This window comes from Oreochromis aureus, linkage group 12, assembly GCF_013358895.1.
Source record: "Oreochromis aureus strain Israel breed Guangdong linkage group 12, ZZ_aureus, whole genome shotgun sequence".
Taxonomy (NCBI): Eukaryota; Metazoa; Chordata; class Actinopteri; order Cichliformes; family Cichlidae; genus Oreochromis; species Oreochromis aureus.
In genome coordinates, this window is record NC_052953.1 from 5,114,979 (window position 1) to 5,142,602 (window position 27,624).

A 27,624-nucleotide genomic window follows, 5' to 3' on the forward strand; every position below is an offset into this window, starting at 1 on the left:
TCTGCAATCTTTGAAACATATGTCGCAAAGCTTTCACTTAAATAGCTTCTTACTCTAACTGCAAAATCCAGTGTATCCTTTTCTGGCTTTGCACTTCAGCCCTCAGTTGTCAGCTCGCTGTTTGTACTGAATGCCTCCTGCCACACAGATCACCTGAAATTTTCTGCAACTGTTCATTTGGCTTCAGCTTTTTAAAAGCTCTGAGTCGACTTATGTCATGTTTTGAGGGAAGCTCTCCATCGCTCTCCACCGTGTGCGTGCTTACCTTGTTGAGTCCTCATAAGGAGCGTGGAAGTCAGAGATTAGGCTCGATACACAATGTGGTGTAAATAATGTGCATTTACATAAATGATTATGTAAATGCAAATGTGTATTTGATGTGTTGTCATCCCAAAATTTGAATCTGAATAGAAACTGCTGCCACTAAAAGACAAGATAAACGTGAAAATTGTCTCTAAATTAAAATGTACTTGTTACTTTAGTCGGTGTTAATTATAGAATCGTTACTCAGCCTGTGCGAATGTCACGTCCCTCCATAAAGGAACACCTGCCTGTGTGCTGTTTGTGCACTGAGTTCAGAGGAGGTCAGGTCCCCTCTTCCTCCTCCTCCTCCCTCCCTCTTTCTGTTGCATGTCATGCACAGATGAACCTGAGGGGAATGTGGAGGAGGAGTAACTCTGGGGTCAGGAGTTCCTTTCAGGCCTGGCTGAAGTATTGAGCTTTTCGGCATCAATAAATCATTACCTCGTCAGATTTGGGATGTTAGTGTAATTACAGTAAACCGATCAGGCATAACTAAACAGACGTTCAGCCTCAAGAGACCCACATTCTGCATCTAATGTTATTAAACCCCAGGTTGAGCGCAGAGGTTATCATTTTACAGCAGGAAGAGCGCTACTTGTGAATCAGCAAATGGAGCTGTGTTTGCAGTTTTCATTTGATGGCAGATCATACGAGAGTAAAGGACCAATAAAAACTTAAGATGTTTTTTCCGCTTCAGGAAAGGCAAAGAGGTGATGTCAGCAAAGAGGTTAATGGAAGTCGGCTAATGATTTCCTACAGTTAACCCTACAGAAGTTGCGTTGCAGTTGGTATTTATAAGTGTTGCTTTCTTTCCTAAGATTCTCTTAGTATGAGCAGAACTTTGAAGGTTAAATACATTTAAAACATTGAAGCAGGCTTGCCTTGATCCTTGTTAAAGTACCATACAAGGTGAACGTTACACAACTCCACCTATAATTAAGTTTAATTTGTTCTTCTCACTGCCGCACTACTTTCAGCACATCTGTGAATCTGTCGCAGACTTTATAGTTGCAGAGGCATCAAACGTCAGCTTCTGTCTCAAACTGAACCGACTTTTATATCGAGGACCACCGATGATAAAGAGAGAGATGTCCAAGCATGAAGGTGGAACATCAGATTGTTTAATTTTTCTCCATGGTAGGACATTTAAGGAAGCATATTTGCCAAAACAGAACCCAGAAGAAGGATTTTTTTTGGCCACACCACCTCAGCTCACCATGCGTCACCAGTGCACAGTAGAAACAGGACTCAGGTGGAGCACACTAGAAACACCTCTCAAGTCCACAACTGGAAAGGAGCAAATTTATATCAAATAGCTTTTGTTTTTTTTATGGGCACAATGATATAGGTCTGTAGGTTTGTGGCAATATGGAAACAAACACATCTGCAGAAAAATGCAACCAGTGCATGAAACTGAAGCAAAGATGCATCTGCAGTCTGTGGACTCAGAAAACAGGAGGACACAAGCAATGGTTTGTTGTCAGTTTTGAGATCTGTCTGTCTCAGCTGTCACACAGCTGTCAGTGCTTCCTGTCTGAGCAAACCATCTTCCTGTCAATCTGTAAGCCCGTTGGCTGTCAGCGTTTGCAGAAACAGTCCAAAGGTCAAAGAAAACAGAATTAAAAATTCACTTCTTGCTCGAAGCATGAAAACAGCTCGGGATTAAACTTTGTTGTACTCTGAAAAAGACTGTTCGGGGCCCCACCTGCTGTGGATATTTACACATTATATCGACCCTAAGTATACAGTACGCTGGTTCGATCCCTTTAGGGTTGCGTCAGGAAGGGCGTTCGGCATAAACACTGCCAGATGAAATATGTGGATCTACCTGCTGTGGCTGCTCCTTGTGAGTAAGTTGAAAGGAGCTTCTTCGTCTTCTTATAAAGTATATTGTGGTCATGATTATATTTCCATAAATTAGAAGTCACCACTTTAAAAACGCCCCGGTCGCCTCCTTAAACTGTAACTGTGATGGCAATGTGGAAAGTAAATTCCTATAAAGAACATGAGAAAAGGCACTGATATCATCCTCCTTCGTCCCTGAACTTCACCACATCCTGCCATATAAAAACATATCCCCTCAACTCTTTGATTTTTTTCCTTTTCTCATCTTTTCATATTCAAGGCCGTTCTGCTCATCTAAAGGCCCAAATTATTCCTCAGCTGAAGTTGAAAGAGACTTTACCCCCTCAGAGCTCTTTTTCCCAATGCGAATGCTTTTTTTTTTTCCGTTTTATGAGGAGGAGGTTTTCGTGAAAGAAAGACAAATCTCAGCTCGTCAGCTTGGTTATGGCGACACCCGCCTGGGGTCGAGAGCCGGGATTTTCTCCGTGAGCCGGATCTCTGTCTCCTACGCATGCATGCTTGCAGAGCTGTGAGGTTTTAAGAAATGATGTACAGCACGGAGACTCTTGTTCGGGAGAGTGTTGAGATGATGAATCTGGTTTTGTCAGACAAGTTTAAGGAATGTTTATGGTTTTATGTGGCAGAACAAATGTGTGTGCTGAAATTCAGCTCTTTTTAAAGAGAGGTGCAGTCCTGTCTTTTGGCAGCTGGCTTTTTTTTTTTTTTTAGAGAGGGAGAGAGCACAAAACAAATTGCCATGTACTCCAGGACCCAAGAAAAATGAGTGGTCATCAGAAGGTGACATGTGGCAGGAGGATGAGTGATTTATCCAAAACTCAGGAGCTGGAATCCAAAGATAAATTTTCTTTTGAGGCACTGGACTGGGACAGAAGAAGAAAGAGTCAGAGAGCCATGACTAGAATCTGTTCAGATCTCAGCAGATGAATCGATTAACAACTGATAAGAAACATGTTGTTTTTTCAGGTTTGGGTGCATCAAAGGGCATTAAAGAAAACCCTGGTCATTGTTGCTAATGTCTGATGGTGAAGTGTGAACCACTGACAGCTTCCCTGTCACAACACGGTCATGACGCTGTGATGCGTCAATAGAAGCTTTTATTTTTTCTTTCTTAAACCCAGAAACTAGTCAACATTGACCCACAGCAGAGAAAGACCGAACTCTTACACGTCTCCTACTGAAATGCGTTCTTGTGCACACAAAGTCAAAATCAAATCAAATCAAATCAAAATGTATTTCTATAGCACATTTTAAAAACAACAGTGTTAACCAAAGTGCTTCACAATCAGCCAAAAAGAGAATAAAAAAAGTTAAAAACAAAGCATTAACAAACAAAACGGACCAACAAACAACACAGTTGACAAACATAAAAAGCTAGTAAAACTTCCTATTCCTAAGTCTACGATTACTGTAGATGTAGGAACAGGAAGAGTCAGTGCTGTGCAAGCTGACCCTTCTCAAAAAGCTCAACAATCTGCTTGTGTAGATTAAAAAGAACAACTTCGTGGCCGCAGTTTCTGATTATTGCTGAGGGTCTTAAAACCTTTCCCGGTTATGAAAGAACTTCAGAAACATAAGCTGCTGTTCAAAGTATCAAGCTGTTGAAATTAGGTAAATTTATTCGGGTAAGCAGTGTATAAAGTTTTGGGCTACTTTTATCTTTGGTAACAAGATTGAACTTTTGACCTTCTCGTTGCTTTTCTCCTTCACCTTCCTCCTATTAGCCATTGTTTTTGTGTAGGTTTATTTTTTTGCTCTAATTTATTGAACTCCATGTGGGAGTTTTCCAATATTTTGCAATAAATGAGCTCCCTGCATACAAAACAGTTTGAGATGAGTTCAGGGTATTCGTGTTGTGCTAGGGGTGGAGATGACCGTCTCACATTGATTTTCTCTGAGTCTGGAGGAGAGTTTTTTTGGCCTCGGTTGTAGGCTGCAAAGACCAGCATCGCTCTGACTCTTCTAACGCCTGCCAATTGTTTACATATTTGACATAACTTCTGCTGTTGTGCCTCCAGGCACCTGCTGCGCAGCTCAAAATGCCTCGCCAGGGGCAGCGTATCCAATAGCTGCTCTGTCAGTCTGCATCTGCTTGATAACACAAGAAATTACAGCTTTCTGTCCGTCTGCCTTCCTGAGTGAGATTTCTCTGCTTTGACAGGCAGTGGACAGAGCTGCAGAGCTGTTTACTGTATTTTCATGGCAAAAGAAGCTTGTCTCACCTTGTCCTGAACATCCTCTGGTCAGTGTGCTGACAAATGTGCAGCTGACGTTTACTATTTTGAAAAGGCCATGCATCGCTGAAATAGCATGCTTTAACCAAGTTAATTCATTTATATGTTACACTATTAAAATGACCCAGTATGCATGCGGAATATACTGTAGAGGATTTTGTTTCAATGTTAAATCCTACATACTACAGAAAAATATAGAAAATAAGGTTAAAAAAATAAAACTACAGTACTAATTATTTTGCCCCACCTAAAAAAAACCAAAACTTAAACGTGTGCTATTATTGTCAACTCATTGATTATTTTAAATTTGATAACAACATGTAGCTTTTCTTACCACTCCAAGATTTGTCCTGTTTACTCAGTCCTCCCCATCCTCACGCTGAGTGTTTAGATCCACACATTCCTGCTCCCAAGTAACATTTGGAGGTTATCTGAATTTCAGGAGCAGGACCATGCCTCCAAACATGACCCTTCCGGTTCTTATCTATGTATCAACTCCCATTTCTACAAGCTGTTCGCTCTCGTTTTCGTGCCCCACCCTCCCTCCCCTTTTTCAATTTGTTCTCTTTTACACTTCTCATTGGTCAGTGGGAATCTACCAGACCCTTCGAGGCCTTCCTCAAACCGCAGCTCAATTCTTGTTTAAGCCATTCGCCTTTATCTAGTAAAAAATGCTGTCAAACCTAAAATGAGGACGTGGGCCCAGCTATTCATTGGTATTTTATTGAAACAGAGCAGAACTGAACTGAACTTTATGGACCAATGAAGGGAGGAGGATGGTCCTGATGCAAGATGCATACGACGATCTTGTTTGTAAGGTATCTCGAGCTACAGTGAGTGTGATATGGTCACTGATAGGTCTCCAAGCCTGTGTGAATGGGGGCTACTGTGGGGAATAGACTCCACCTACTGATTGCCAAGCCCTAAAAATGAGAAACTTCAGTTTTCAAAACAGACAAAGAGACAAACCAATTTACTGCTTTTTTTATTAGTGTTTTGAATTGATTTTTAATTCTTAATTCTGGTTTTCTTTTGTGTAGGTCAGCCTGTCATATTTGATTTGGAGAGCAGTGTGGGTTTTAAGCAGCTCCCTGCAATCGTCATTAATGCCACTGTGTTTCTTGGCTAGATCGACGTATTCCTTCTGTAGGTTGTATAAAGCCTTTGTGCACTGATCCAGAGCGATTTTGTGCTCATTGTCACTAATTTTTTGTTCCTGGACCCTGGTGCTGTCTTGACTTTTCTGGAAGGTCACAGACAATTCTTGCTTTTCTTCCAGGGTTTCTATGTACTTGGCCAAAACGTCCTCGAACTTAGAACGCTGCTTCTCGCTTATCTTGAGCTCCTTTTCAAGAGCACCAACTCTCTGCTGTAATTGAGAGGTTTGATTCTTCTTTTCTTTTAGAGTGATTTCGAGTTCTTTCTGCACAGTATCTCTCTCAGACTGCCGTGCTTCGAGCTCATCTGCATTTTGCAGGAGCTTGTCTCGGTGCTGCTCAGGGAGAGCTTCGTGTTTAAACTTTGCTCCACTATACTGATTTTCCATAGCCTCTAATTTAGCTGTAAGATTCGCGTTCTCCATCTTTAGTGTCTCCATGTCATAGAGAAGATGCTCTGCAGATTTAGAAGTTCTTCTCTGCCCAGGTGGAGCTAACGTCTTCTCTGACAGCTCTTTCTCTTTCATCTGTAACTTTTTATATACTTGAGAAAACCGAGATTTCTCCTCCTTAACAGTCTTCTCAAGTTCTCTGCGAGCCCCTTTCTCTTCATCGAGATCTTTTTGCATAAGCTGCCTCTCATTTTTGAGAAACTCAGCTTCGTCTCGCAGGGTCTGGTTTTCAGGGTCCTGATTTTCCGAGGTCAGTCGATTCAGCTTTTGTGTTTTACCGTGCTCCTGGGAGACAATCGAGTCGTAGCTCCTCTGAAGTTCAGAGTTCTTCTCTTGTTCTTTCTGGTCGTCTGATGCCCACTTGTTAACGTTTTCCTGCAGCCTTAAAATCATGGTGTCCTTGGCCTCGATATCATCCTGAAGGTTTTGGACTTTGAGGCGCAGCGACTGTATTTCATCGTCTTTTCCCAGGTTTTGTTTCTGCTGCTCAATGAGACGATCCTCTAGTGCCTTAATATCAGCGGCCTCTGCATCTTCATTTTCATGTTTAAGTGAGGACATCATAGGATCTTTGTGGAGTTTCTTGATCGTCTTCTTGTCCTCATCAGTGTTGGCCATCATTTGACTAATTCTGGTTTTAAGGTCCTCAGTGCTGCTCCGGTGTTCTTTCTGTGACTTCTTTAGATCAGCCACTTTTGTCTTCATGCGCTTCAGTTCATCACGCTCTTTTTTCACAGCGTTTTCAAGACGATAATTTTCCTCTTGCAGCTTTTTAAAAGCTTCCTCCTGTTGAGATTTAGCCTCTTTTTCTATTTCTAACTCCTTTTGGAGAGCAAGCTTGTCTTCTTCCAGCTGTTTGAGAAGACCAGCACTTGTCTCAGACTTTTCAGGACCATCGTGCTGTGGAAAGCGAAAACAATTATCGCGTTGTCGTATATGTCAAATAATTTGTAGATAATAGAAATATGTAGTTGTGTTCACAGGTAAATATTTATATTTTGCTAGCATGTTTGTTCAGTTTAAAATAAAATTGCCAAAGCTGGTGGTGGTTGGATGTAAGTAAAAAATTCAAACATTCTCATCAGTGTTTTAATTTTCTTAAGACAAGAGAATTGTCTTTAAATATAAAGCAAAACAACTATATTTTCTTAGCATGTTTCTTCAGTTTGTCATCAGTTTGTGTGTGTGTGTGTGTGTGTGTGGCAATTAACACACACACACACACACACACACACACACACACACACACACACACACACACGTTGGGTATTCATATCTTGTGGGGACATCCTATTGACATAATGCTTTCCCTACCCCCTAACCCTAACCATGAAACATTAATGACTAACCCTTACCTCGAACCTAACCATAACCTAAATGTAATCCTGTCACTAAAACCACATTTTGAGTCTCAAAAATAACTTGAAACCTGTGATGTCCAGGATTTTGGTCCCCACAGTTGGTTCCCACAAGTATATAAAACTTCCAAATTTTGGTCCCCACAAAGATATGAATAAACCCTCATACACACACATATATACACACACACACGTGCACACACACATAAACAAACCTCTTCACAGTCATATTCATATCCCATTTCAGACTTGTCCACTGAAACAGGGTCTTCCTGACAACCAGCAGCTCCCTCAGATTCCTCTTTGAATTCCTCTTCAAAGTGGTCGTGAGCAGACGAGTCTCCGCCCTGTTTCTTGGGGGCGTCCCAAAAATCACCAGATTTCTCAGACTCTTTGCTTTTTTCTGCTTCGTTTTCAAATTCTGACTTCTCTTTTTCAAATTTGTAGAGATGATCGGATTTGTCCTCTTCCAAATTATTCTCACAGTTCTCTTCAATGTCATCTATAATTTCTTCCTCAATTTCATCATCATCTTCGTCAAAAGATTTGCCTGGACCACTCCACTGAGAATTTGTTGTGGAGGAAAAAAATGCGCCTACGCTTTTGTTGCTCATTTTCTTAGATGAAAAGAGCTCCTTTATAATAATTTCACTGGATGTCACTGGGTTAAAAACCTGCCTATGAGCAACACGAACGGTAACTTGTGGCAATGCAGTCAGTGTGTGCCTGTATTTACTATCACATGCAGAATAGAGTTGCATCAGAACATCAGGCTCTAAGGAGAGATGCTTCTATTTCGAATAATAATAAAACGTTGTCATCACTGCCCAGTTTTTGCATTCTACTCTGCATTCAAACAAGTTTACATTCCAAACAGTTGCTCTTTATCCAAATGTTAAAGAGTCTTGGTTCACCTTTAAAAAAAACAAAAAAATTACCCGTGTCCTCTTAATCCTTGGCTTAATTTAATTAAACTTTCCCGAACCTTTATCCTATATATCACAAGGCAATTTTATTTTCTAAAAGTAAATTCATATTTCTAGCACACACAAACCATCTTCCACTGTCTAACGAGACCAACTGGACCAGGTTAAAACAACATGCTGCTTTTATTCTTTTAAACATGCTGACAGCCTCCTGCAGCCCTGAAGAACAGAAGCTTTAAGTTATCTTTTAATGAATGTTATTTTCACAACAAGATTTTATTTCCACCAGTTTACCTTGTAATCTCTAAATAGAAAGGTTTTATAAATAAGGAATCACCATAGATCAAATGTTTATAATAAAATAATATACAGTATGAAAAAATCAGGTAAAAAATGCAGCTGTGGGTTTTGATGAAGTCACTGCTAAAGCAGCATTGAAAGCCTTGTTTCCCTCAGTGATGGTCATGTATCCAACAGTGCAGTGTCCCTACCATCTTCACTATGGCACTCTAGACATGTGTGTTATTCATACTAACACAGACCTGAAACATTTAAGTGTGACGAATATGAAAAAATAAAAGAAATCAGGAAGAGGGAAATATTTTTTCACAACACTATAAAACAGGTAATAAAGCAGGGTACGCCCTCAAGGTGTGGGGACTTTGGCTGACATTATTGTGCATATATGCACTGTTTAAATTCAAAATAAAATATTGGGACATACTTTTTTTACAACGTTGCACCGCCAAATTGGGAGCACATGCTGGGTATATGATGTTGACTGTCTGAGCTTTCCAGGCTTTGCATTTGTTGATGGCAAAAATCCCCTCGGAATCCACAAAACAGCCTGAATTCAGAAGATTAGATGATGTTATAACAGCACAGAGAGTAACGTCTGAGTGCAATGCTTTGATGACCACATACTCCAGTATCTATCAGTACTGTGGCACAAAACAGTCGGTGTATGTTCATGTACATTCATGCTTTTGGTTGAAGTGACGTAAAATCAGTCGACAAGGTGAGAAAATCATTTTTAATTACATCAAACTCCTCGTTGCCCACTTCTGATTTTGCTTTACAGATGCTCTCTTCACAGTGTGCTTGGGTTATGACATCACTGCTTTTGACTTTTAGGTCCATCTCCAAAAGAAACAGCAAAGACAGATCGTTTTGTATATTTCCTTATATATGTAAAAAGTACACAGTGAATGCTGATTGGATACATATGTTTTAAAAATTCAGTTGATTTAGTTAGAAAATGTTTGGTTTTGTTTTTTAGCACAACCAAAGTTAATAGCAGCAGTGATGCTCAACTGATCCTCATATTGCTTTAATGTAGTTTTTATATTAGTGGTTGTCTACCTCAGATCAGTAACATTTTACTGTAGCGATATCTGAACATTTGTCAGATCAAAAAACATAAGACATCCCTTTGCTTCACTTTCAAAGAGCAGCTTTGAAATTAAATCCTCAGAGTGACACGAGGCTGTTAACGGTCGTGCAGAATCGATAGAAACTGAATGAAAGCATGAAAGCTTATGTTCTCTTTCATCGAGTAAAAGGTAAAAAAAACTGTCAAATGACTGAATCTCTTTATAACTGTAAAGCAGTTTGTTATAAGGGCTTTCATTTTCATTTACTTACACTAACAAAAGCCAAACTGCAATGTAATCAAAACCTCTTAATATAATTTTACTTTAATCGTTATGCAGAATGGTGATGATACAATGCAAGTATGACTGTCAGATAAATGTAGTATAGTACAGCAAGTGGAACATTTCTAATTGGGGCTGTAATAGATTACCAACAGTAAGAATGACAACACTGCATTTCTGATGATGCAGATTTAAAAGACAGATGTGGTTTGGGAAGTCTCGCTTTGAATCCTTAATTTTTGCAGTTTGGAGGCTTCACAGAAATGCTCAAGGAGCTGTTCAGAAATTAAATGAAATTTAAATTCTTGGCAGTTTTACAAGCCTTTTTTTGGCTTTCTAATATGGGAGTCTTTGGGGATTGGCTTCATCGGCTTGTCTTCATTTCTCTGCTTTGAAAGTTGTGGCGTGGTCTGTGCTGTCTGCCGTTCCTCGAGTTTACGCTCGTTCATTTGACAAGCCTCAAAATGAGGACTCATCTATTTAGTGCACCTGAAAATAAGAAAAAATAAAATATTTTGATATTCGTTTGAGTATTGATAAGAGGCTAATACAATATATTGCTGTTTCTCCTGCCCTATGTCTAATTCATAGTTTTAGACCAATACCTGGTCTTTCATGCCTGCAATACCTACCTACATTTCTTTTAGAGCCACTGTAGCTGCAGTCTTGACTGACACGGCGATATAAGCCATGATCCAGAATTGATAGAAAAAGATGAAAGCGATGCAGAACTGTCTCTTGGCTCTGCACAAGCTAAATCCCCAGGTGACTGTGTTCAAAACAAACTCTGCAGCTGCAGCGAAAAATGAAACCACATCTGTTACTCCTCATCTGTTTTGCTTCCTTTGTTTTTATAAATTCATGATTGCCACATACGCTTCTGTTGCTTCAGTTTAATAAGCTTTTTCCTCACTATGTATGCTTTGATGCTGTTGTGTCTGCTCATTTCTTTTGTTCTTTTTTCTTTTATTCTGCATAAGAAGAAAGTAAAGAAATGAGGCAAAAGTAAGCCTGATTAATGCAGTGCTATCTACCTACTATAACTCTAATTGTGAGGCAGAGTAAGTGCATTGGTAGCTGCTGTTGTCATTATCACTGTGGGTGGGACAGAATGCAACGGCAGGAAGTTTATTTCCCAACTTTTATTCTTTTTCAGCTTTTTTTTTTCATTTTCAAGCTGTTTTTAATAAATAGTAAGTGAAGGCTATCAAGAAATGTATCCATAGCAAAGTAGCACACTGGCTAGCACTGTCGCCGCATAGCAAGTAGGCTATGGGTTTGAACCAAGTGACTAACTTGGCACTAATGTGTCGAGTTTGCATGATATTATTCCCATACCTCCATGGTTCTCTCCAGGTACTCTGGCTTTCTTCCACAGTACAAAGACATGCATGTTATATTAGCTGGTGAATATAGCATACATGCAGTCGCCTGTCAGACTGTTGGCTGGAATAGTGTCCCAAAGTCCTGATGGATAAGCAGTTAATAGCTGAAATTAACAGTTGTGGCTTTTGCTTAAAAATGATTCCTGAGTTCTTAGGCTCAGTGGGGGAATCGATTGAGACCTGGTGCACCACCGAGCTTCTGAAACACTGGAAGACCCCTTGAGTGCTCCCTTATTTCCCAATGGGTCGCCACAACGGATGGATCCACATTTTTACATTAGACACCTTTCCTGGGAGGGGCAACCATCCCGTTTATCCGGGGCCAGCAGTAGGAGAACATTAGGTTGTGACCAGGCATCTTAAACTAGTGATACATAAAGTAGCTATGTAAACCTCTGCATCACCTGTGTAGACAAACCTATGACAGCACATTGACTGACCTTAGCATGACTTGATGGAACACATTATGTTTTGATAAGTAAACTTAAAAGGAGATGTCGTGTAGATGGCTACACAGCCTTATTATATTTTCTCAACCTTTCTTGTTTTTGACCATTTGAAACATATGTCGTAAAATGCTTATAATATCAACATGCTTAGCTCCTTTCCACCTCGGCTCTGCAGTGCTCCTTATGCAAAATATTCTGTCTGAGAACGGATCCTAAACCATCTTCCTCTCTCCTCCCTTTGTGGCTTCTTTCCCTGTAGCACAAAAACATTGAGCCAAGATGGATAAATACAGTACGGCACTTTGGCGGTTTCCTTTATGAGGACACAAATAGTTGACTTGCAGTATCATGTTTGCCGCTCCAATGTAGGCCACGCCACGAGCAGTAATCCTTCTGATTTATAATGGCTGCCTGCCTGCCGCCGCCGTCTGCTAATCGGCGTCAGGAATGTTTTACTCCACCAACGGCGATTATTTATCCAGTTTTTGTGTGTACATGTGGATTTCAGCACTTACAAAGCATGTTCTGCATAGACTCATCTGTCTACCCCCAATAATTCAATAACTGTTCCACCCTCATATTCAGTTACGAAGTGAAAGTCAAAATAGCTGAGGTGTTTTCCTCTTGGCGCCTGGCTGCAGCTGTTTGTTCACTGGTGCCTGGAAAGTCTTTGCCACCAAAATAATCTGGGTTGGAGGCAGAGGGACAGTATGTGGAGTCATCACAGAGCTTTACTAAATATGGACAGAGCTGTCATGGATTCACGCGAGCACCTGCTGAGGCCCGGCTGTGTAGCACAGTGTGCAGACACAAAGAGTGAAGCTGCACAAGAACAGGTTAAATAAAGTCCATCAGCATGTGGAAGACACAGCCTGACTGGATGTATGTGAAAAAGACAACAATGAAACTACCAGCCTTCTATTTTAAAGTTTCAAGTCCACGCAGGTTATAAAGACACATACCAAAGAGCAGGATAGCTTTATAAAACTGCAGCAGCAGAGCAACTTCCCATCTCTGCTCGTAACCCAAAATCTTGAAGCCTACTGGAGGACGCCCTGTTCCACTTGAGTCACTCACCTCTTCTCCGGTGTCTTCCTCCTCCGCTGCCTCTAATACCCTCTAATTTGTTCCTGTCTTCAGGTAAAAATAACTCGGCTCTGCATCTTCTTAGCCAGCACTTTCCTGCTGTACATGTTTTTCTGAGGGGTCACAGGAGTATTGTGTTTCTACTGCTGTCAGGAAACAATAGTGGGGACTCTGACTCGCAGCCTCCTCCTTATGGATTGAATGTAAAGCGAGTGGTGCAGAAATTTCTTAGTGTACTATTACATTTGTTTGCTGTCACTTTCAAATGGATAGTCATTTAAAAATAAACTTCACTTGCTGCCAGTAGTACTTTTAGTTACATGTGTAGAAAGTGTCTTTTTTAAAACAGCCTTAGTATGAAAAACAAAACTAATGACAAAGGGATTTAAATTTTCAGTCTTTCTAATGACCTGGAGGGTGTGACTCCTCTGGTTTAAACTAGAAGAATGATTATCTTGAAGTTTGTTATAAAACAGCTCAATCAAGAGCTGTTTGGATGGTCTCCTTCTATATTACTGTGAATTCTCCTGCTGTGTTTGGATTGTTCCCTGGAAGTCCTGTTGTGAAGTTGCTCCTGATCCTGATCTCTTCTGGATCTTGAATGGTGAACGTTTAACTTGAATTTAATTTCAGAGAAGCTAAACCTGGAAATAGAGTGGTTGGTATGGGAAGATTGTATATTGGCTCAGTCACACTAGGGTAAAAATAGGGTGGCAACCTCCTTGCACTTGGAAAAATCAGTGGTTGAGCCCAGAGCCCAATGGCGACCGTCACTACAGCAGGGTCGCCTGGTGGGAGGCAATCTGTCCTTAAATTATCGTGGTCCATCTCACTGCAATCACTCTCAGACAGATTGATTGAGGTCTGCAATCTAATTCTAGCAATGTTTTTATCAACCTGAGTCAGTCTAAACTAATGAGCACAACTCAGTCAGCTAGGTGCATTTTGTTTATAGTTCTAAATAAAAGCAAGATTGCCAAGTACCTGTGTCATTTTGCAGTTGAATGTCAATGGTCAATGAATGTCATTGGTTTGAGTAATGAAAACTAGTGTTTTGTCGCTGTTTCATAGCCAAAGTCTCAGCAGCAGAAAGTGGTGAAAGAGACTTGCCAAATTGAAAGCTTATACCCTTTTTAGTTGCTGCAGTGTGAGTATTTCTGTTGCTGAATCATTATTCCTAAATTTGATGCTTACAGTGTATGTTTTAGATGTGCAGGTTGCCCCGTAACTCAGCCTGACGTTTCTGGTGCTTATGCAAGCCTTAAAAGCTCCTCACAAGGATTTAAAATAATGTTGTAAGAGTTTGTTTGAAGCTGCTGTCTAACATGCCTTTTGCTCTACAAGATACGGATCAAACAGGGATGTTACATCACCCCTTACACTGAAACTGCATCTGGGAAAGACCAGCTGAAAATAGAACTGACACTAGAAATTATGCCGGCAAACTAGGGGAAGCCAAACATTGACACCTGTCTGGTTGCCAAGAATAAAGCCTTATGTGCGTCGTGCACCTCTTTCGACACTATCGTGTGGATGTTTGAATATCCCAACACTGCTGGACTGGAGGTTGCAGCATGCACTTGATTGTCATCATGAAATAAAATGCATCAAACAGCAATATGACACTGAACGGTTCACTTGAGCTTTTCCTGATGGTCATGTTTGCTTTTCGTATGTTGGAGTTATTTAGAGTGAAATGCCACAGCAGCTGAGAATGTCCAGAATTCATGGTTTTACTCTACCTGTAAATGTCATTCATGGAAACCCCGAATTGTGTAACATTGATTTAAGATTCTCTTTACTGCTCAGGAATTGCATGAACATACCGAAGGAGTGTTGCGTCGACTTGTTGTTTCACCTGACTGAAGCTGAAAGAACAACGATTCCCATTGAGCTGTACCGCTGACAAAACCCATGAATTTTAATGGCTTTCATGATAAGCTGTTCATTATTGCAATAAGATGAAAAAGTAGGAGACAATGAGCAGTCCCACTAAGTCTAATATGTACTGTTTCTGTCTTATGTTTGTATTTTATGGAGCAAATCACATGGAAATTTTGAGTTAAACTAAAATGAAGGACTTTAAAGGATAAAACAACTGAGAAATATATAGAAGACACCTAAATATTCTTTTGTTCCTCTGTCTGCTCTTCCTTCAATTCATAAAACCTTCATTTAAGCTTTGTTCAAGCAGCTTCTTCACTAATCCTTCAAATGAAGGGAAACTTGAAGCATTAACTTTACCAATAAAGGGAGCCTGTGTTTTAGCGTTTCTGCACATAAATTATGAGAACAGAAAGGCGATTTTAAAATATTAATTGAATGGTTGTCTGCTTGTGATGAATAGTTTGTCTTTATGTAAGCATGAACTCACCAGTTTGTATAAAATAGGGAAAAGTAGTGCTGTCTATTAGAGAGGTCCTGGGAAAAGAGCCGTTTTTTGCTGCAGTTAATGATAACTAGTTCCTTAAAAAGTAAAATTTGTGTTTTATGAAAATACTTCCATCAGTTCTTAGAGAAATCTTTTCTCATTCTCTAGGGATCCAAAGCCTGAAAAAGCCTTAAATGCTCATTTAAACTCATGTTTCCGTGCCTAAAATCTTAAGTTAATGCGAGAATGTTCCTGACTCTAACCTCCAAGTTGGTTCGAGCCTTTCTCTGTGACTAGGATGGGTATTCTGACCCTTCTGTAGTCTAAACACATGCTAATTTGGTTAACTGAATATAGGTGTGGACCAACCCTAACTTGGACAAGCAGTTAAGATGGATGGATGGATAGATAGATACAGTAGATGGACATCAAGTAATTTTCTTCTGAAATCACGTTTTAAAACGGGGTACTTTTACAAAATTGCTGTGCAGATAAAAATAACAAAAGCTAATGTTAGTCCGGTTTTCTTGCTCTGATTTGGACAGAGCTCAGTGATCTGTGTACAAAGTTGAAAAGACTGGACTTAAGAGGGAGACAATGAGACCTAACTTAAAAACAAGGACCCATAGTTGAAAGAGCCTAGCTTTGACAACAGCATTAATTAATGTCTAAGTAATATGAACAACAACAAGGCTCTAATGTCATGGCCAAGAAGTGAGGAAGAAGGTCTTCAATTTAAATTCAATTCAATTTTATTTATATAGCGCCAATTCACAACAGCAGTCGCCTCAAGGAGTTTTGTATTGTAACGTAGACCCTACAATAATACATACAGAGAAAAACCCTAACAGTCATATGACCTCCTATGAGCAAGCACTTTGGCGACAGTGGGAAGGAAAAACTCACTTTTAACAGGAAGAAACCTCCGGCAGAACCAGGCTCAGGGAGGGGCGGGGCCATCTGCTGTGACCAGGTGAGGTGAGGGGAGGATAAAAGACATGCGGTGGAAGAGAGCCAAAGATTAATCATGAAGACATGATTGAAGACAGTTTAGTTGAATCCAAGGTTTTATATCCTCTGTGCAGTTTAATAAAGTCTCCTCACTCTTCTCCTGGCCAATTCAACCTCTGGACGAGATGCCATGATCGATTTACAATTGATAAGTTTCTCTGAGGAAAATTGATTGGATGAGATAACCTTTAGAGCCAGAGGTGATTGGACCGACACAGACACTCGATTTTCTGCACACGTGTCAATCTTGTCTGCTGTAGTGTTAAGATTTATCTGCTTTGTCCAGAAGCGCTGATGGTTACTCATCCTTTCTTTTGAGTTTGAGTAAATACATGTGTAGGTACTCAGGTCAAGTTTACTGCAGGTCAGTATTAAGTCTGTGAAAAACCAAAAAAACCAAACAGGGGTCTGTATGTGGTTGTGGAAATAAATAAATTTTGCTCTATTTCCTGCTGCTCTGTGCCAACAGCATCAGTGATGTTAGTCTGTTGGTTCAGGTCCAGACCAAGACCATCAAAGATTCAACTCATATTCACCCTCAACTCATCATAGACTGATGTTTGGTAAGGAAGCCTTTTTTTTCCCTCACGTTTTGGCTGCCCTATTAGCAACAATTTCTGACAAAGTGTCCTGTGTTAAACATATTTTTCTGATGTATGTTAGACGTACAGCCTACAGCGATCCATGTCAGGAGGCTGGTGGAGCGATGAGAGGCACAATCAAACAACCTTAAACTAGAAAACAGTGACTTATCTGTTGTTGATCAGTTAGTTAGACACTAAAATTAAGTGCCGACAGCCAAAACGATCAGCTTGAGGTTTCGCCTACCAATGGGTGATGTCCATTTTCCAACCTTGATTACTACAGGCGCAATGACAGCAGCAGCAAAACTGCAGATAAGGAATTGTAATTACCCAGGTTGGTGTTCTTGCCCAGATCCTCTTTTAGAATATGAACTTGTCTTCATCGCCTCCCTTAATGTCTCAAATCAGTAACCATCGACTTCTCCTAATCTTGATTCACACCCAAATAACCCCAAATCCTTAGTGACATAAGGACCTGTAATGGTACAGAAAATACAGGCCAGCACGGCAGCCATGCTTCATCCTCATTGTAATTGCAGCTGTCATATCCATTTCACGATGTCTTCTGCCAAATAATTACCCCGCGCTGTGCTCACTCGGGTTAGAAAACGGCACGGCAGACTACTTCTTGGCTCCCGTTTCTCAGCCAAATCATTCAACACAGCATCGCCTGTTGGCTGGATTCCCTCCATAAACACCTTTGTAGACGATCATCGAAGCTGCAGAGCTCCTACATTTCACAGTCTGCTCCCAGAGACAGAGAAAACTTCACCTTTATTCAGCCTGCGGGGAGAATAAAACGAACTCTTCCCGGCTTTTATGTCATCACATACAAATAAATCAATGCATGGTGTACCTTTATTCTGACAGGTAGATATCTGCACACAGCAGCGTGTTAAATTAAGTACAAGAAGAAGGGAGTGAATGTAATAGCACTGCAACGCAATTCCCATGTTTGTCATCTTGGTGGTTTAATTGTGCTGCTTAAGCAAAATGATAGAGAATAATTAAGTTAAATATTATCATGATTGTTGAAATTGGGAAATATTTAGCTGCAGTGTTGCAGGAAAGCCATGATACTGCATACATTTGTCTGAATTTCACTTGAAAACAGTCCAGGTTTAGATCTTTGCATATGCAAATGATTCTCATTCAGAAAGAAAATAGGATGGAGTGCTTAGCCCACTGATTCAAAGCAGATTCAAACTTATAATGGGGTGAAAACTAACTACGGTAAATATGAGCAAAATAGAAGAAGCAGAAGGTGAAAGGACTACACCAAATCACAACAATGCTAAAAAAAGAGAAATAAGTTTGGAAAATGAAAGACTGAAAAAGACTTCAAACACATGATGTGCATGTCATCGCTGAGTTTTCAGGAGAAGATGTGACTGTGGAACACTTGAACTATCTGAAGGAGTTAATATTTTATGAAGCAAATTTTTCCAAAAGACTAGAAAATAAGGAGAAAAACTCCTGGAAGATCACCTGGGGGGTAACTATAGTTTGCTGCTCTTCCTGAGGGAACATCCTGATAGCGCATCTCAAAAGATTTTACATATGTACTTTATCCAAACGACATTTTCTAGGTAGCTCTGTGAATCTGTGTCTCTCACCCCTCGTGGAAGATAAAATGAGATGAGATGAGAAGATGATATCAGATCAGATGAACTTTATTGATCCCCGAGGGGAAGCTCGGTAATTACAGCGGCGAGGTGTAGACGGGTATGTTGAAGAGTGAAGTGAAGGTGAAAAATATTTCTGATAATGCAGGCTGTTGCTGAAGTAATGTCAATACATGGCATCAATATGCAGTTTCAAGAGAATTAAGAATCAGCTGAAAATACATCCTTTAATAATTATTGATTTGGAAAAATTGCCAGTTTCAAGACAAAGAAGACAAATCATTAGAAATGGAGTAATTATCTGTTTCAAAAAAGCGTTTCAAAGATTTTTTTTTAATCAGCTGAGTCATAAAACAGAACCAAATAATTGTCTGATATCTTCACACCCATTTGATTCTGTCCTACTGGAAAATGACTTTGCGCTTTCTCTGATTTTATATAAAGAGGACATTATCTTGCTCCATTTGCCAGATTTTCATTCTCTTGCACGATTCTGCTGGTTTGGTTGGACTAGTGGTGCCTGTGGTGTAGCGGACAGGAGGCTGAGAGCTCGATGGAGCGGTGAAAGTAACTGCAGCAACTGATGCAAATATTCCTGCAGCAAATGCATGAATTACTCATTAATTTAGAATAGAATAGAATAGAAGAATAGAATAATCCTTTTATTGTCCCACAAGGGGAAATTTGGTTGTAACAGCAGCCAGAAAGACACATATACAAACAAACAGTACACAGGACACAGGACAGAAACATACACAATTTTTTTTACATATTTACATTAAGGACAATGGTTATTATATACAGAGAGTACTGTACAGTTATTAAATTAAATATAAATAGCTACAGATAAGAGGCAAACCAGGTTGTAGTGCGAATCGGTTGATTAACTTATTGCAGTTACAGCGCAGATGTAAACATCTGTGATTGTTGAGAGCAGTTCTGATTGTACAGTCTGACAGCTGCAGGGAGGAAGGACCTGCAGAATTTGGTTTTCTTATTTGCAGCATAAGGTAACCAGGCGTGATGGTAGCCTGACGCATGTTATATCTTGGATGGTGAAAGGGAAAATAAACCCTAAAAATCTGGAGCTGCCTTAGAAGCGTTGAATTATGGAGGAACACTTGGGAATCTGTAATTTGAGTGAGGATGAAGAGGCAGTTTATGCTTCATTTTCTCACTTTTGCATTCTAGGAACTCAGAGGATTTCTGAAACAGTTATTTGATAAATAATATTCTCAGTATAACCAAAACAAACTCAGCTGGTGATCCACTTACTTGCTTTGAGTCAAAGTCCAAACCGAAGCTTGTGAAGTCTGACGGCATGTGACCACAGCGGCAGCGAGGGGTCGCTCTGCTTCCTCTGCTGGCCTCTTGATGGGCGAGTCAGTGACAGTGAATAGATGAGTGATCGGTGATCTTCCTCTCCTCTCCAGCCTCCCAAGACCACGGAAATACAGAGGTTCACGTGATTGGACGAAGGCCCATCTCGTGAGCTTTCTGCTGTTGGATTTGAAATCAAGAGCAATATGCTGCCTCAGTTGCAACCGCTCCCATATGTTATGAAAACATTTCAGTGATGTGTGTTTCTGAAAATGTCAGAGAGGAGAAATAAGCCTTCCAGTTGCTGAATATAGGAGTGAAGCAAGACACCCTCGATTTGCCTAAAGCTTCATGCATATCATTGCATGGTCACGCTTCCAGAACGCGTTCCTAGTTTGGTGACACACATAACGAAGAGGAAACATGGAAGTGATCGACATTGTGGATTTGTGTGGCGTAACTTGTAAGGCTGATGGAAGAGCAGAAACTATCCAATCAGAGTCAGAATAGGGATGAGAATATTGCCACATAGTGATCCTCCACTTATAAAGAAACTGGGAGCCTGCTGGTTCCTTTGCCCTGTACTTCCAGTGCCCTTTCCCGCTATCTCGCTCATTTGTTGGCCTCAGATAAACTCAGCTTTTAAGCCAGTGTGGACAGAAGTCTGTTTCTAAAAAGGAAAGTCTAAATTATGCTTTCAACTGCTGCTTCTAAGATCAAGAATGAATTATCTTGTGATGATTTTAATGTGAAAATGTGCAACTTTGCACTGCCTTGTGTCTGGCTGAACTTAATCTCTAACTTTTTAGTAGTTACAAAATAATCAAATGTAACTGGTTTGGTTCAGCTGAGTCTGATGTTCAGTTTCTTTTTTGACACATTGTAAATCACAATGTTTTAAATAATGGATTAATCTAATTCAGGGGTCTTAAACTCCAGTCCTTGAGGGCCGGTGTCCTGAAACTCTATAGAACTTGACTGCATGCTGAGGTGGCAATTCAGCCATTTGATTCATGTTACAGCAGCTCATGAGTGAATGAACATGGTGCAATAAAAATACTTTTGGAAGTACATTTTTCCAAACACATTTACTTAAATTTACTTGAGTAGGGTTAGGGGTTGCCACCTCAGCATGCAGTCAGTTCTATAGTCTTGCTAATGACCTACTAATTTTATTCAGGTGTAACTAATTTTATTTTAATCTTAGTGTACGATTAACCAAAGTTGGACTTAATGACCATGTAGCTCTAGTTTCTAAGGGTTTCCAGACAAAACAATCTAATAAATACACCTGTGTGTGTGTTTGTGTGTGTTTGTGCGCGCGTGCATGCCCATGGATCGAACTACCAGGAAAGTACTCGAAATGTTCAGTGGTGATAATGTACTTTGATTATCAGTCACCCTGCAGGGCAAAGCTGTGTCATACACGCATGCACACACGCGCACCCACACACAGCTTGATGCTTGTAACTTCCCTGCTTGTTGTGCAGAAACTGCAAAAGAATCCTGTCAGCGCTGGCAGGGGGTGTTTGGAGAGCCTGTGTGTGTGTGCGTGTGTGTGCATGTGTAGGTGTGAGTGTGGGTGTGTGTGGGATGCTTTGATTGTCCAAAAAAAAAAAAAAAAAAAATCAAGTGAAAGAAGACAAAAAAAATCCCAGAAGGAAGATCCTGCCTGGGTTTGTGCTGCTGAGGACAAAACCAATTATAGAGCAGGAAGTAGGAAGATTGGATTATAGGCAAACGCAGACTGTCACAACACAAACTCACATCAATAAATGCACATCGCAGCCAGTTTGGCTTCTTTACCAACAGCTATGCTTCGCTTATCCTAATCAAGTGACTAATATAGAGAGGAACACCACTCTGTGTGTGTTCAGTGAATTTTTTCTCTTTCTCTCTCTCTTTCTCTCTTTTTTGCTCTCTCTCTCTCACACACACACAAACACACACACACACAAACACACACACACTCAGTCAAACTTTGCCTTTGAAGCACGAAGCAGTGCCATGAAGGGACGCCCTAATTATGGATTATGAAGTGACGCAATACTTTTGTAGCAGCTTTGACTGTGACATCAGATCTCCATGTGCTAATGTATGTAAGGATTCAAAGATCAAAACATCAGCGGCAAATACAGGAAGTTGTATATTGTGTATGGCAAATTTCTAGGTATTGATTGGTTCCCTCGCTGCTTCCTAAAAAATTTACAGTGTTTGTCTTGCTTTTCATAATTTGCTGTTGATTCTTAAGTTGTGCATCATCACTCTCATCTTCAGGGTTCTTAAGTAGAGTCTTTCCCTGAAAAAGTATAATAAGTATAATAGCAGCTGTTCACAGGGATGCACAAAAGTGTGGGGTTACCAACAATAAGGTTGTTTTGTATTTTCAAAAGTCCTGTGTGGACAAATGGAGACATAAAGAGTTATGTGTCAAAATAACTCTTGATTTTTATTTTATTGAAGTCTTAAGGAGATTAATCTGGCAACTGGACCAGTTAGTGAGTGAAGATTGTGCTGGTTTGGCCAAAGTAGTGTGCTGTGTGCAGCCACATGTTGGCTTAATGGCTGGGCTACATTTTAGGTGGTTTTTGCTTCTTCCTCAGACACCTCAGTACAGAAGACTCTGTGCACCATAAAACTCTCACAGCAATCTTTGAAATGTTGGGGAAAATGGAGCTGAGTCCTGACCTAAAAGCTGCTGGTTTGTACCTGCAGAACCAGCCGTCGTCATCAGCTGATCCTCCACATGCAAGTCAGAGATAAGTTTTAAAGGTCCACCCCATGGCAGACAGGAGTTATAGAGTGGGGTCTCCAGTGAGCGATCTGAAAATGCAGATGATCATGAAGGGAAATTTGCAAAAATTAAAACCAGTTATAGAAAAAAAATGTTCCAAGAACGTTTCTTTTAATCTCTCATGTCTCAGTAAACCTGGTCTGAATTTTATAAAAGTTCCTGACATAATGACACTTTTGCATCACCTGCAACACAAAGTTGAATGAATGCACCCACAAAAATTAATAGGTAAGCACAAGAATGTAAGAAAAAATATTTTGGAGGTTGTGGGGCTTAATGAACTATAGCTGCACCAAAAGAGTCCTAAATGCGTAACTTCCTGTAGAGTCAAAAGTATGCCAGAAGTATATCATGGCCTTTTTTGCAACAGTCTTGCGTTATCCAAACAAACATTTTTGTTCACCATGTCAGCAGTGGTTTATATTCTATTAATGAAGCAGGCTCATTCTCCATACACTGTGATTGCTCCAGATTCTGTGCCGGTTTCTACAAGCGGGTGTGTGTGGTCAGAGACCTGAAATAAAAATATGCTGTACCCAGTTCTCCACGTTGCTGCCCTCAGTTACTGCATGCAAGCTAAAAACTTCCTGTCAAGGCTGCAGACACAAACTGGATTTTGGAGTCTTTTCTTCATGCAACAAAGTCACACTAGCATTTAAAATAGTGACATTTCATAGTCAAAGACATTTCCATTGCATGTCATGTTTTTCTAAGGTACTTGTGTTCAATTTTAAAATCCCACTTCTGGTGATGAAACACTGTTTAAAAGTTAAATTCTTTATTTTCCATCACCAGTGACGGAGATACAAATAGATGGAAAATGCCAACATGTAGAGGGATAAATGAAAGGGTCATAGTGAGAGAGAGTACTTTATGTTGGAGTGCAGTGTACTTTCATCTCTGTGAGAGTGTACTGACCCACGAGGAGAGCTGGTGAGTGTGTGTTTGTTCATAAGAGTACCGAGGACAGTTTGTGTTTTTGTATTTGCTTCCTGGATCCATGCATCTATTGCATTTGCAGTCTGCTTAACGCGCTTTTAATTGGCTTCTCCTACTCCTACACACTCACATTTATACCAGACAGCATGTGTGATTTCTGTTGAGTAGCTTAAAGGGTAGACCCTGTTCCTAAACTAGATGCGCACACTCACACACAGCTGCTGCTCTTCTTATTTAGACAGCAGCACGCCTTGTTTCCTGTGTCAGGTTCCCTTTGGCTGCTGAAGCTGTCAGAGAGCTGTCCCTCTGGTAATCCATACATCCTCATTCATGTGCGTGCGCCACTGATTGGTGGCTGGTTCACAGTCATTTTACACCCATAAAGAGTGATGTGCAAACTTCCTGCGCTTATTTTACGAGCTTTAGATTTAGTTTTTATCATCTGCTGCTTCTTGAACTCACCGCATCATATTTCTCAGAGCAGATGTAGCTGCTGTAGAACTTTCTTTTATTGCATGCCGCTTGCTAAACTATTGCTGCACTTTTACACCCTGAAAAGAAAGTTTGGCTGCTTTTACAACCTGCCAGGAGGTACAAGGAGCAAATGGGCGGTTACTTTTCTGTGAGACTGCACTTAGCCTGTTTAGGCCAATACACAACATGGAAAATTGCTCGTTGATGTGAGCGTGGGCAGGAGACTGTAACGGCTGGTTGGAGAGAGAGGATACAAGCATCCTCAGGTCATATTTCATAGTGCAGTGACACTATTACATCATTAATTTTGGGCAGAGACTACATAGTTGTACTGGGAGAACATATGAATAAATAATGCCACTGATACATGTTTCATTCTTTAAAAGGCAGATTCATTTACACCAAGTTGTAATCGGGAGGTTTATTCTTATAAATTCATGGTGGATTCATATTGTATTGTTAAGTCTATATCAATATACACAGCTTTTCTATTTACTCATTGGAAGTATCTGGATATTTGTTTTGTTGTTTTTTTTTTAGAAAGAATTTATCCAGAAATGAATGTTTTTCCAAATGTGGTTCAATGAGCCAAAGAAAAGCCTTGACTTTGGGACAAGTAGTGAGGATCTGTATCGTGCATTTGTGTTTTTGTACAGTCTATGGGAACAATAAAGTTATGAGCTGCAGTTTGCATGTTTTTAATGAATAAATTGACCCAAGATTCACACCAACACTTCTTTCTTTCATCTCCGGCTACTCGCAAAAATGAAGCCATTCCTCTGTCATTTCATCCCAACTCGACTGTTATAATCATCTTTATTAGGTGTCAGTCTGTCATTGGTTAGCCGACTGCAGCTGGTCCAAAACGCTGCAGCACGGTCTCTAACTGGCACACGCAAGCAAGACCACATATCTCCAATACTAGCATCATTACACTGGCTGCCAGTCAGTTTTCAAAATGATTTTAATATTTTAATATTTGTTTTTAAGGAGCTGCATGGGTTAGCGGCCTCATACCTTTCTGATCTTTGCAATTTATACACTCCTTCGTGATCACTGAGGTCTGCAGACCAATGGCTCCTTGCTGTCCCGAGGTCCCGATTAAAGCACAGAGGAGATCGAGGCTTTGCTGTGGCTGCTCCTAAACTGTGGAACAAATTGCCCCTTCACATCAGGACCTCACCAACATTAGACATTTTCAAAAACCGTTTGAAAACCAACTTTTATTCTCTGGCATTTAAATCAGAATAGGTTGTGACTACTTTTTTTTTCATTTTATGTTTCTTTTCTTATATTCTGCCATCTGGTCCTATGTCTTGTACAGCACTTTGGTCAACAGCTGCTGTTATGAATGTGCTATAATAAATTTGACTCTTCATCTCATCCCATAACTGTGAACGTGATGCTGGAAGCATGCCTCACAGATTTTTGCATCACACAGTGGTTTCAGATTTGTCAGCCGCACATTCATGACTAAGATCTGGTGACTTGTGGCAAGCATTTTGAGTACGGTGAAATCATTGTTCACATTCATGCTATTACGCCACCAATACAAGAACCACTGATACAAGACAGGATTCATCCGTGCTTTCATGTTGTTTTCGCCAATTTCTGACCCCACCATCTGACTGCAGCAGCAGAAATTGAGAGTCATCAGACAAGGCAATGTTTTTCCAATCTTCTACTGACCAACTTCAGTGAGCCCATTCGATTTGTAGCCTCGCTTTCCTGTTATTAGTTGAAAGGATTCATAACTGTTGTGATCTTCTGGTGCTGTAGCCCATCCAATTCAAGATTCAACATGTTGTGCATTACTACGGTGGCCCTGAAGTGCAAACCACAAAAACAAATCACAAAACGCACAACAAATTGAAAAGCGCAAAAACAAATTGAAAAGCGCAAAAACAAATTGAAAAGCGCAAAAACAAATTGAAAAGCGCAAAAACAAATTCACTTAACGCAAAAACAAATTGAAAAGCGCAAAAACAAATTCACTTAACGCAAAAACAAATTGAAAAGCGCAAAAACAAATTGAAAAGCGCAAAAACAAATTGAAAAGTGCAACAACAAATCACAAAACGCAAAAACAAATTGAAAAGCGCAACAACAAATCACTTAACGCAAAAACAAATTGAAAAGCGCAAAAACAAATTGAAAAGTGCAACAACAAATCACAAAACGCAAAAACAAATTGAAAAGCGCAAAAACAAATCACTTAACGCAAAAACAAATTGAAAAGCGCAAAAACAAATCACAAAACGCAAAAACAAAAACCAAACCGGAAGAGGTAGGTACCAATGCTGCAACAACAGGCATCACTGATTGGATGATGGATCCGGTAGCCTTTTGAACCGGAAGTTGTCCAGTGGACACATGTGTGACTCCTGTGATTAAAGCATCTTTCTTTCAGCTTAACGAGTGAACCGTCAGCTCGTTCAAACACACGTTAAAGTCCGTTTGGCTCGACACCACCGAACAGAGGCAGCAATATAACATAGCTAACATTAACAGTGCAGTGAATCCTGCTTGTGCCGTCATATTCAGGACTGCAAACCGAGCAGCATCACTGACTTTCAGCTTGTTGTGTTTGTGGATATATGACTGACTTTAATTATCCATAAAATCATCACATTCTCTGTAAGATTAAGGTCAACTATTGTATTATTATATTTTAAATGCTTTAAAACAAAGTAAACGCTGAAAGTACAAACATCGCTAATGGCAAATAACTTTGCCGACATGTGGCCAACAGTAGTGTTTTAATGTTCCTCATTATTAAACATTTGCACATAAAAAGTGACATCATATTCAGTACTTACGTTTAACAGTTTACTCTTGACCGCCACGCTTCTGCCGTCTGCGGCAAAATTATCCACAGTGACTGCCGCGCTATAAATTGTGGGATATGTTGGGCCACGAAGTCTACACCGCCACAGCCTTAAAATTCAGGAAATGAAGGCCGAATTTCAGGGCCGCGTTTGAGCAGCCTTTGAATTGGGACAGCCCGGTAGCGCCGCTGTGACGTGTCGGCCTTAAAATGCAGCCTTTAAGGCTGCAGACCCTGAATTGGGATACAGCCAACATGTTTTTTCCAAGTTGTGGAAAAAAGTTGGTAGAGCAGTCACCAAACTTCCGAACAGAACAACTTCCGGTTCAAAAGGCTACCGGATCCATCATCCAATCAGTGATGCCTGTTGTTGCAGCATTGGTACCTACCTCTTCCGGTTTGGTTTTGTTTTTGCGCTTTTCAATTTTTGTTTTGCGCTTTTCAATTTGTTGTGCGTTTTGTGATTTGTTTTTGCGCTTTTCAATTTGTTTTTGCGTTAAGTGAATTTGTTTTTGCGCTTTTCAATTTGTTTTTGCGCTTTTCAATTTGTTTTTGCGCTTTTCAATTTGTTTTTGCGCTTTTCAATTTGTTGTGCGCTTTGTGATTTGTTTTTGTGGTTTGCACTTCAGGGCCACCGTACATTACAGATCCTAATGAGAAATTAGAGTTACTGTTAGCTGGAAGCATCAGCTGCCCAATCTTCGATTTCAACAAGACATTTTCACCCAGAGAACTGCTGCTCGCTGGATATTTTCTGTTTTTCAAACCATTCAAACCAGTTTTTGAAATACTCAGAACAACCATGCCATGT

The 27,624-nt window shown here is 40.2% G+C and overlaps 2 protein-coding genes across 2 annotated transcripts in view; one reads left to right on the forward strand and one right to left on the reverse strand.

The window, feature by feature from the left end:
* The window catches only part of fras1 (Fraser extracellular matrix complex subunit 1), a 303,563-nt gene that overhangs the window by 55,716 nt on the left and 220,223 nt on the right, over positions 1–27,624 (forward strand). The window lies entirely within an intron of this gene.
* Positions 5,383–8,172, reverse strand: LOC116316327 (interaptin-like). Its single transcript, XM_031734881.2, has 2 exons — positions 7,583–8,172; positions 5,383–6,909 (listed from the first exon to the last, which is right to left on the reverse strand). The coding sequence occupies exons 1-2, from the start codon at positions 8,126–8,128 to the stop codon at positions 5,416–5,418; spliced, it is 2,040 nt and encodes a 679-aa protein (XP_031590741.2). The 5' UTR covers positions 8,129–8,172; the 3' UTR covers positions 5,383–5,415.